The sequence below is a fragment of the Erpetoichthys calabaricus genome, chromosome 4 (assembly GCF_900747795.2).
Source record: "Erpetoichthys calabaricus chromosome 4, fErpCal1.3, whole genome shotgun sequence".
In the NCBI taxonomy this organism is placed as follows: domain Eukaryota; kingdom Metazoa; phylum Chordata; class Cladistia; order Polypteriformes; family Polypteridae; genus Erpetoichthys; species Erpetoichthys calabaricus.
The window spans coordinates 244,121,815-244,133,910 of record NC_041397.2 but is presented as its reverse complement, the minus strand read 5'-3'; the positions used below and the strand labels follow the sequence as shown (position 1 = coordinate 244,133,910).

General features: G+C 39.8%; 1 protein-coding gene across 2 annotated transcripts in view; it reads right to left on the bottom strand.

Annotated features, from left to right (window-relative positions):
* The window catches only part of u2af1 (U2 small nuclear RNA auxiliary factor 1), a 71,199-nt gene extending 60,667 nt beyond the window's left edge, over window positions 1-10,532 (bottom strand). Inside the window, exon 1 of one of the 2 annotated variants that reach the window (XM_051926762.1) lies at window positions 10,381-10,532. In XM_051926762.1, coding sequence (XP_051782722.1) covers window positions 10,381-10,424 — 44 coding nt within the window. In that variant the 5' untranslated portion in view covers window positions 10,425-10,532. The remainder of the gene's footprint in view (window positions 1-10,380) is intronic. The other variant, XM_028800524.2, reaches the window with a different exon arrangement.
* Between the last annotated feature and the right edge of the window lie 1,564 nt (window positions 10,533-12,096).

The following is a 12,096-nucleotide window of genomic DNA, read 5'->3' as shown; positions in this document are numbered from 1 at the left end:
ACATGGATTATTGAACAAAGACTGGAAAGTGCGCATGTCTCCAGGAAAATGGTCTGCACGAAAGCGAAAAGGATTTTTGAGAGAGATTGATGATGCTTCAAAAGGAAAAAAAAAAAATGTTCGTAGCCAGTGCTGGCTGGCTTGATAAATTTATGAAACGCCATCATTTATCGCTCTGTCGGAAGACATCGCAAGCAAGTCTCTTTTGTGATGTGGGTTGCCAATCAGCGAACTGCAGATGGAGTTAAGGATGGCGAAATCATTGGAATGGACGAGACATCTGCTTGGTTCGACATGCCTGGTTTTACAACAGTCGAACCAACTGGCAGTAGGAGTGTTACAATAAAAACTTCTGGTCACGAGAAACCTCATTTCACTGTCACATCGGCAGCGAAAGCATGGCACAAAATTGAAGCCGTTTATTGTATTTCGGGGCGCAAAGCGAGAAGTGGCAAGACTACAGGATGTCCAAGAAGCTGTGGCAGCAACCTCAACAAACGGATGGATGAATCAGGAATTAACAATAATGTGGTTGCAGAAAGTTTGCGGTGTTTTCTGTTTCTGGAAGAGACTTCTTGTCTGGGACACTTACCGCTGTCACATCAGTAAGGAAACGAAACAAGAACTGAAGAAATATAAAATGTCAATGGCAGTTATCCCTGGTGGTTGCACCAAGTACGTCCAACCTGCTGATGTTGTTTAGAACAGGCCCCTCAAAGACAAGCTTCGAGAGTTGTATGATAATTGGATGGCAGGGGAAGAAGATAAGGAGTTTACAGCTGGCGGAAATTTGAAAGCGCCGGCACTACGTTTGTTAGTAACGTGGATAATATCAGCTTGGCAAGAAATCACCCCAGAAATGATAAGAAAATCCTTCAAGGATTGTGGAATCATCAATGCATGCGATGGATCTGAGGACGATCTTATCCACTGCTTTAAGGAGGGCCAGCCATGCCATGCTGGGAGTGCGAAACTGATTACTGCGCGACAACAAGCAATGGGAGTACCTGTATTGCCATCACAAGAAGAAGAAGATCTCGCAAATAACGAAGCAATCATTGCCGATTCAGACGACGAGTAGATGGTAAGTACTGTACTTTATTGTATCTTATCTTATGCGCGAGTTTGGAGCTTATTGCATTTCCTTATGTTCCGCAGGGGACTTGTCGAGCGAATGAGCGCTTTCGTGTGAAATTCGGACTGGTGCAGGCCAGTGCTGGTGGAATCATTGGCAAGAAAGTTCAGTAGATGTCTACTATACCTGTTTTTCATGCTTACGGTAATACCGTGTACTGCTTTAAAAATACTGTACTGCTGTACTGATAATTTCATTAAATCCTGAAATGTTCATCCGGTATTGCTGCCTACATTTAGTGGCCGTAAATACGGTACCATACCATATTTTACTGCCAAATGAACCCAGTTTACCCATCACCATTCCGTCTGTGAGGCGAATAATAGCCGGTCTCCAACAACCGCCGGGCCGTCCGAATAATTTTTTGAATAAACGCCGGGGCTACTATTGGAAGATATACGGTATACGCTTACATACGAGTAATATTTAATTGAAATATGCCTGACTTGTGTATTATAACAAACAACTTAGACAACTCACTTATAAGCAATAATGATATTTCTACATATGTAAGGGGGTCTTCTTTCAAATAAATTGTAAGTTTCCATGTTGTCTGCTATGTTTAATTAGGAAAATATGCAATTTAAACACATATGCTGAATCAAGTTTGCAGCAGGGTCTGGCTAAGGACCTCACTAAACCATCCAAATTGGCAGTAGTGAGCAGTGATGCATACAAAGTGCAGGGACTTAATCTGTGAGAGTACATTGGCTGAAGGGCCTGTTTATACTTGACAAGTCAGTACTGTCGCAAGAATTCACTAGGGTGTGTGACAAAGTTAAATAGTCCTGACGCTCTGACTTTCACTTCCATAACTGTATGCCTCCAGAATTTTGTAACCTTGTGGCCCCGTTGACATCAACTATGCATGTACTAGACAAGAAAACATGAGCTCATTCCAGCAACAGTTGAGTGAAGTGTCGCTACCTGCACCTACATAACCCAACATTAAAAGCACACAGTGATAGCCAAAATGTGCAGAGATTTATGGAGATAAATTCCAAAAACCCTGAGCAGAGATGAATGTGTAAAAGCAAAAATCTTTTGAGGGAAACCTAGGGGATTCTGCCACCCATATTGAGTAACACAGTGCCACGCACCAAATGCCTGAACTATAAATAGACCAAGTCGCATAATGTGCTCTCTCTCAACTAAAAGAAAATAAATCTTGGATCTTTTGAAAAGTGACACAAGAACCAGTTGAGCATCAGCACAATAATGCAGAATGAAGCTGAAATTTATGGAACTGTTAGTGCTACAGGGAGATGCACTCGAAAGAGGCCCTGAATATTCTGTAATAACTCTCGCTAGGACGAAGCAATCTGAATGAAAGAAAGTGCTCCTCAATATATGGAGCTTCAAACAAGCTGGGATGCCCCTGTGTCAGAGAGATGACGTAGGTGCCGGAATTCAGTCGCAACATTTAACCTCCATTGGCAACTTCTAGGTGCATACTGCCCATATCCATTCACTCAATCACTACTTATCAGGATGGTGGTGTACAGTATTAAGCAGCGTGCCTTTATGGTGCAAACCTATTGTGTCACCAATTCGTTTAAGTGATGTCAGAATTAGTGCTGGGCGGTATACCGGTTCATACCGGAAACCGTTTTATATTTTTTTTATGATATGGATTTTTCTTATACCGCAACACCGGTTTAAATTGCCTAAACGACGTTCGGAACGTGGTGCAGCGGGAAACTGCTCAAGTGAGGACCTTTTTCACTGCTACACTGCTAAACACAGATTTGTTGCACTAGGGCTCTTTTTCACTGCTACACCACCAAATAGTGGGCGGTAGCATAGGTATGCCGCGTGGTGAAAATGGACAGAGAGCCGAAAAAAAGCAGTCACGTCTGTCGCCTGGAGATGCTTTAGTTTTAAAAGGTCAGATGTGTAAATACTGTTTCTATACTACTGGATAATACTGCAAGCCAAGTTGTACTTGTTTTATTTGTTTTCAATACAGTGTAATAGTGTGACGACATTTTGACTTTATTCTCGACATTTCCACTTTAATCTTGACGCTTATGGCGAGAATATATTCTTTTGACTTTATTCTCGTAATTTGTCATTAAAGTAGAACATCGTAAACTAAACTTCATCATAAATTGAATATTTAATTTACTAGATTTTCTCAAACCCCGTCATAAGTTATATAGCACATTAAATGCTTTAAGTGATTCGTTCAGAGATGGGCACAACTCTGAATGGATGGCATAATTAAACATGTATAACGAAGATATTTTTAAAGTTCTGAACACTGTGTGGGCTAAGTTTATAACTAGTTTTAATTTCACAAAGACGTTTATCGTGTGGTGAAAGAAAAAGGAAGGATAGGAACTGGGGTTTTGGTAGCCTACGTCAGATAGAGACAGCATGCGTGCAATAAAGATAGCCCGCTCAGAAGAACATGCATTGAATTCTGTGTTCGTGTCTCCGACCACCAGATCACAAACCCAACATTTACACAATATTTAAGTTAAACCTGTGCGATAGCTATTCATACATCCAGTTTTTTGGAGCCTCGTCACACCTGCCATAAAGTTCTCCACACTGAACATACACCTGGGGACCCCCTTACTGCGAGGGAGCAGCACTACCGCCTCACTACCGTGCATGTGTAATACCTGCTTTAATGCATTTCATCATGAAAATGATATCAAGTATTTATCTTAGCAGTCTAAATTTTCAGAAAGCAGGAATATCATGAAGTGAATGGATTCTGTATGGTGATCGCTGTCAGTTTAAGAAGCGTAGTGATTAACCACTGGGTCGGGGAACGTAACAAAGCATTTAATGTGCTGCATTAATTTATGACGGGGTAAATTAAGTAATTGATTATACATTGATTTTAGGAAGAAGTTTAGTTTACGACATTCTACTTTAATTATGAAGTAAACTATGAGAATAAAGTGGAAATGTCGACTTTAACCTCAACATATAGTTTGTTTTTTTCTTCCCAGTATATCTTAGCTTGAAGCTAGGTCCATATTAATGCAGTTTGCCTAAATGATGGTTCAGTTGGTAAAGATGTCATCACCAAGTTGCACTTGTTTTATTTTATTTTAATTTGGTGAATACTGTGTAATGCACCTGGGCTTGAAGTCTTGAAGTAATAGTGCAACTATCAGTAATAATACTATTATTTATTTTATTGTTATTATTTATTAGTTCAAATATTATGCAGTTTAATGATAAAGTTGTTTAAAAAGTCACTAACGTGTCAGTGGAAAGAGATTGTTAACATTAACAGAAAGTGTAGTTGGTTTATAAAAAATATTTACTATTTATTCCTAAGACATATTCGGTGCAATACAATTTTTGACAAGCACTTCTGGATATTTTACTAAGTCTAAATGCCTCTTTGTATGGTTGAAAATATGTTGTCAAAATTAGTTTTTGCAAAATTTGTTCAATAAAAACGTTCTATATTTTGACTGCATCTGTCAATGCAATGTGATACCTTCTCCATTAGTGCCACCCCCTTGAAAACTATCACTTTATGGGGCAACGCAAAACTGTATTAATACTTGTGTGTACATTAAAATGTTTTTTTTTTGTACAATGTACAATACTCGACAGTGGAATAGGTTATTCTTAGCCAGTAATTGCAGTGGAAAATGTGGTTAACATCCACTCATGCATGGGGAAAAAAATACCGTTGAATACCGTGAAACCGGGATAATTTAGAAAAATACCGTGATATAGAATTTTGGTCATACCGCCCACCCCTAGTCAGAATCAACTGGACCGTGAGTTAACAGAAGGTTACTTCCAGCAAGATAGAACAATGTGTCACACATCGGCAAGGAGCACAGCAGAAATTGAGTCCTTCATCTGCAACAGGGTAACTTCAAAGGGGCTTTAGCCACCATGGTTGCTGGATCGGACACTACCAGACTTCTTCCTTTGGATTATGCTCAAAGGAAAAGTTTATCGGAACAAGCCTCGCATTGTGGAAGATTTGAAGGAAAACATCCAATGTGAAATTGGTGCATAAAACTTGGTGAGAACAATTACATAGCTCAACGATTTTCACATTTCTAAATCAATCCAAAGCTCCATAAAGGTGGCAGTCAAAATAGAGGCAGTGATTCTGAACTGCAAAGAGCAGTGGTACGCTCACCAACTTGATCCGACACACAGAAAGGCTCCGAATACAAAAAACCATCTAGAGAAAAAACGCTCATAAAGGTGTGTTGTGTGTGCAAAATAACCTGTTGCCAAGGGAAAAAACCTTCCCCTACACTTAGATTATACATTAGCATTCACAGACATCAATGGACTAGCAGTAAAAGTGAACAATACATTGACACAGACACTGACTATGCTCTGTTGTTCAGTTACAATGACAGCAACAGAGACAACGTAATGGTTGAGAGAACTGCAGTATGAATTGCAAAATATGCATTTAATGTAAATGATGCCTCACACCCCCATCAAACGGAGATGAAAAGGACTGCTGTTAAAGAGAGCTGACAATGAAGTGCCACAGGAGATGTAGATTTCAATACTCAACAGACCAGAATCAAAAATCTGCCTAGCACCACTAGGAGAACAATGATGAGGTTAAAGGGTTTCCATAATCCGACGGCATATGTCCGAATTAATAAAGTTAACTATTCTAACTGAAAATGCAAGCTTGCCACGGCAAAACAGCTTCAGTGTTTTAACGCGTAGTATACACAAAGACTACAATACTTCTGTAGACTGTTTGCTGTTAAGACATATAGCAATAGTCAAAAATGACAATATATATCTGGCAGAAGCATTTCTCAAACACAGAGTCAAGTACCTGTCTCTGTTGCCTTGTGTAACAGAGCTCATAAATTGATAACGCTGAAAGAACATAAAAAGCTAAAATTGCTGTTAAGTTTTTTTATTCCGTCCCGTTTGCTCTCTCCCTGCCTCAGCGGTTTTAAGTGCACAGACTGGAGAAATTGTGAGCAAACGTTTTAGTGAATAAGCCTAGTGGGTGTAGACTTTGAAGCACTGCATACCACCCCAGTTCATTACAAACTTTTTCCCCCAGACATCTATCCAGTTTGAGAATCATGTCTGGCACCCACGATACCAACAACTTAGAAAGAAAAATGGACAGGGCTTACTTCCACTGAGAAAATGACCCAAAATATTCAGCAGCTCGTTGATCACATGTGATGGCTTGAATGTTCAAACAATGCTCCCGTCAAAGATTTTCAATGTTTCAGACATAGGAGCTGGACATTAACCTTTTGTAATCAGAGGGGGTATACTCCTTTACACACAGATCTTGCATTATCAAGTCACATGAAGGACAGGGGAGGAATAATGTAATAATAAATAAATAAAACTACCTCCTCTCTAGAATAATGAAAACACTATGCTTTTTCTGGCTTGGATTTCATCTTTACTAACAGGAGGACCAGTTTAATGGTCCAAGCATAAGAAAGTTCAATGCAGCAATGTCCAACTAAAAGTGTATGACAATGTAAAGGATATACAGGGTGTCCCTGAGTTACGTACAAGATAGAGACTGTAGGTTTGTACTTAATTTGAATTTGTACGCAAGTCGGAACAGGTACATTATTTTAACAAATGCTATTGTTGACCGACTGTAACCAAGTGCTCTGCCAATGAATGAAGGAGTTGAATGAAGGCACCCGTCAACACGTCTGATGTACTGACAAAAGACAACTTTCTGCTATGTACGTAACAGTACAAGCAGGCTTGCTATTGAGAATGAATGGGGGTGGCGAGGGGCGGTTCATCACCAGCCCACCTCACAGTCACCTTTCTTACGGTATGCTATCTGCAGGGTCCGCCCACCGAGAACAAACAGTGTGGCCAAAGGTGGGTAGTGAATCACCCAACCCCAATTCAACAGGCTGCCATCCAAGGCACACTACAATGCTACCCCCGCCGCCCCTTTCAGCCACAACCGGGATACCGCTTGCAGCATTACCAGCAGTGTGTGCTGGGCGGGCACTGAAACGCCCTCCCCTCCGCTCCATCCAGCCTAGGAGCAGTAGCAGCGGCGGCGTAGTGGGCGGGCAGCAAACCAAGCGATAGCTGTGGCCGCGGTGACTATGGACCCCAGGTCACCTCTTGCTGCCGGGAGCTGCCCAACGGACACTACACTGCGCAACCAGCAAAATCACCCCCCTCCAGCCACCGCTTGCAGCATCCCCAGGCTGAAGATGACGGAGCAGCAGTTACTGAGGCGCATGCGTCGCAGCTGCATCCTCGTTCGTATGACGTAGGTCGAATGTCCGTAACCTGGGGACTACCTGTAGTGCACAAAGGAATAACCTTGAAGGTCAAAGTGATGAGGTTTTTCACAGAGAAATTACTGTGGTCTAAATTATATCTGAAAACAAAATTTGAGATTAATGCAATATTTCAGTTATTTTTGATTATATTTTGTGTACATAGGAAAAACACACAAACATGACAATCCTTTAAAAAAAATCATGTATTCTGTAAAATATTTTGTTCCAAGATGCCAATTGTGGTTATATTTTGGTTGAAGAGTGCTATGCAATCAAGTATAACAAAACTTTACAAAAAAATATTGCTGTAAAAAGTTGCAGGTAACTCTCCACCCTGCACATAAAGGTGGGCTACCAGAAAGTGCACCTGGACAGCCAGGTTTGCAAAGATTTTACATTTACAAATTGTCCACCCAGATATTGCAAGTACAATAGTATCTAGCCCAGGTAACCTAGTAATATTTACTTATTTAACAGATTTATCCAAGCCAACATACAACATTTTAGAAGCAATTGGTTACATTTCTTTTGTTTTTCCAATAGGAGCACAGGCACATGAAGTGACCAACACATGGTCACACACAGTCAGTAGCAGGATTTGAACCCACAGCCTCAGGGTTTGAAGTCCTAGGCCCAAAACATTAAGCACTACTTCGCAACTACTGTGCTCAGAAAAGTTTTAAATTACATAGTTCATCTGATACATTCAAAATAACCAACAGCACTATAATAGTGGCACATTGTCCCTTTTTTTGTTTTTTTATTGAAGAACATTCACAATTACTGCTGCCCAATTATCAGTTAAATTGGGTCAATACAGTGGGAATCAAAGCAGCCGGTTAAACAGTCTAACAAAAAGTCCAAATTATGATGCAGAGGTGGTATAACTTCAGTACAGCAAGTAATTTCTCTAGAACTTTACTACTGTCAGACAAAATTTTGTAAGCAAAAACATTTGTAAAAATAGAAAACTGCATCTTAGAAATGTTTTAAATCAGGAATGCATTCCCATACAGTTGATCTCTTCTGTTCTTTAAAACAATGAGGGTAAAGGCCTGCAGCAAAGTTGGTAAGTAGTTCTCTTTTTTGATAGCAACACTTGTAAGCCATTTAATGGTAAAAAACCATTAAAGCATTTGGTAGCTTATTTTTTTCAAAAGAGACGGGCCCTGTGTGAGCATAATGTGTTGTATTTCAACATGGTGTTTAAAATTGTATTTCTTACATTTGGCAGTATCATGTCTTTCAAAGTTAAAAAGGTTACATCCATGTTGTAGAATAAAGAAGGTAAGAGACATTTCTGGAATACACCCGATAATGACTGTAGAGCTCACATGTTGGGTCTCTTACCATCTTTACACTTCAGATTCAAAATAACCTTTAAACTTATCCTTTATTGATGCATGCAGTCACTGCCCTTCACTGTCTGTTATACTGTTTAACCTGAAGGGGGCTTAGGGCTGCAACATGCACTGCCAAATGGGCTTGCCATAACTAAATATGATAAAGGCAGAAAAAAAAATTAAGTTTATTTAGCAACATTGCTCAACGAGTTGAGCTTTCAAATCCTAATAGCCATTCAAACAAAATCCCAAAATGTAACTCTGGCACCCCACAAATTCATTTATGCAAATTAAGGACAAATTTACCAATAAGAGGAGTGATGCTCACAGATGTTTGAAGCACACATAAAATTACATAGGACACAACTGTATTTGATCCCAGTGGGGAATTCAGCTTTTTACAGAAACTCAAATATATTACGACAAACAAACTTCTCTCAGATACACATTAGAATGACTAAAAAGAAAATACTTCTGACTTGGCAGTTACAATTATAATGAGGATTTTTGGAGGCATACAAGTTGATATAAAGGAGCCTCAACAGCGTTTTTAAACACAGGTCTGTATAATTTGGCTGAAAGTACAGTGTGTCCGAGAGAGGATGTGCGGCATTGTTCATAATGGCACGGTTTGGTTTTCATTCTCTCCTTTTCTCATACTTCCAGCGGATCAACAGTCCGTCACATCTTACGCACATCATAAATACAAGCGTACAATGAAATATGCACACACACTCTGCGACTACGGTTCCCTTGAAAAAATATGTAATACGGTATAAATATATAGAATTGGACTTTCAAACAACAAAACGAATTTGCAATTAATTATGGTGGTGCATCGTATTAGTTGACTTTTTTTATACCAACAGCACCAGGTGTAAAAAAAACAAAAAAACAAAACGTACCAGCCCAGTACGGGGCGCCATTCAAATTAAGGGGCACACTCCAACACGCACTAACCAAGTTACAGAACTTAGATCATGGGTGTAAACGGAGATTTTAAAAAAAAAAAAAAAAAAAAAAAAAAAAACACATTCATGCGTACATACAACCCCTCACGCAGAAACGTGTAAATTCCAGTGTGGCAGTTAACAGGCCGTGATTGGAACTGTGCGCCTTTATAATGATGAACAACATTGATAAACTGGTAAATAAATTCTAACTTCAATCTTCTGCAATTGGAGGGAACATGAACTTATCCCTATTCAGACAGCATGCATATTTTATGTATGCATAGCAATTAAACCTGCTTTAGTTTAACTATGCGCTTACCCACCGCGTGGAGCAAAACGTGCCGAGAAAGCAGACAATGGCAAATGGGTTAAATGAAAACCCACGGATAAACCAGGTAAATGCAATGCACATTACATGATTCTGTTTTCCATAAAATAATTGATCAGAAAACAATTACATGCATGGATATATTTCACCTTTAGGTTTTAAATAAAAGTTTAGAAGAGCACTTCTCATAATAAAACACAAATTAGGGCCTAGGTCTTCCACAAGTCCATTATTAGTGATACCCCACAATTAACAATATAAAATGCACAATATAAAAAAAACATTTTATTTGTTTTTTACATTATATAACGATTCAAGTCTTCTAGTTGTATATGAACTACTCTAACTATTCTAATTTTTAACTTACTTGTCCTTTTCTGTCCCGAAAATGGACGCCAAATACTCCGCCATCTTCAGCCCCGGGAGCCACGCAACGAAAGGCCGCCTTCGACGTCATCAATTATACCCTTCCGTGCGAATTTGAAAGATACCGGATGTTGAATGACATCACTGCGAAAGCCTGCGAATAGGAAAGAGCCGCAACGCATGCCTTTAAATATCTAAGTGTATTTTTCATTTTTCGCATTACACCTTACAGTAATTGTTAATTTTACTCGACTTCTGATGCATAATTAAGTAATAGTTAAATATAGTGAGTCTAATACCGTCTGGGCAAACAGGGGCCGAATTACTCATTTATCTATATTTAAAGTACAGTTCTAGTAACTACCACTAGTACGAAATTACCATCATATTTAAATATACAGAATAAAATGGCGGCAGCTTTCTAGCAGTGAAAATAAGCAATTGTATGATTTATTCTTTTATACATTTCGCATCTGACTTGGTTAAAAAATTGCTGAATTTAACATAATGTTAGCACACGTGCTTATAAATTTGGCTGACTAGATTGTCGTGGTTTGCAAAACGTGGCACAACTCCTAAATCCAGCGAGTGTGCTGGACACAACTAAAACTGCAGAGCCCTTTGGGGGGGCGCAGGCCCACTACGGTGGGATTGTCACGGATGTCGTGTTTGCGCGCCGTTTCTCTTTTGAATTGACGCATGCTCCGTGCAAACTGCCGTCCTCCGTAAACCTACAGGCGCAGCCCGCCTGTCTGCAGTTTCCACACGCACAACGATGTCATGAAGTCTGCCTTCTAAGGCTGCCGGTGTATTACATGTTATTGTGGTTTTACCGGGGTGCTCTGTGATTGACTGCGGACAGTATATTTTGTTAAAACGGTATTGAAAAATGTCACTTGTTAGTTGTCTTTTCAGTCGTTTTGGCGAGCTTGTTCAAATAACCATAAATTCTTCAACGGGAGTTCATCGACAAAGAAAAATGGAAACTAAGATTTAATACAATATCAATAATAATAATTCATTACTTGACACACAGTAACAATATACAAAGACATGTAAAAAACAATTTGTTAAAATAAATGCAGTAATTTTCTTTCACGCTATGAGTGATCTCATGCTCCTAAACATTTTTCACAGCAAAAGCTTTGTTGTTGAAGTCAAATTTCACTTCTGCCATATGAGTGATCAAAAAAAAAACATTCCTTACCTGTCATGACCACCTCTTCACCCTTTTAAACTGGGGAGGAATTTTATTTTCGCAGTTGCTGTTACTGTCCTGTAAAACTTAGTTTCCTGTATGTTACATGCCTTTGACACAAGTCAGCCACAACATCCTTCTTGCCAGGCTCTCTGATCTTAACATCGCTGGGACTTCTCTCAGATGTTATGAGTCCTACATCTTGGGCAGATCCTACAGTGTGTCCTAGCAAGGGGAGCTGTCAAGGGCACACCAGTCATGCGCTGGCCTGCACCAAGGATTGGTGCTGGGTCCTCTACTCTTTTATTCTGTACACCACCTCACTGGGCTCAATCATCCAATCGTATGGGTTCTCTTATCAGTGCTATGGTGGTGATACACACCTGTACCTGTCGTTCCAGACAATACAGTGTTGGCTAGAGTCTCTGCATGTCTTGCTGACATCTCAGCCTGGATGAAGGACCACCACCTACAGCTCAACCTTGCAAAAACTGAGGTTCCTGTAATCCCAGCCAGCCA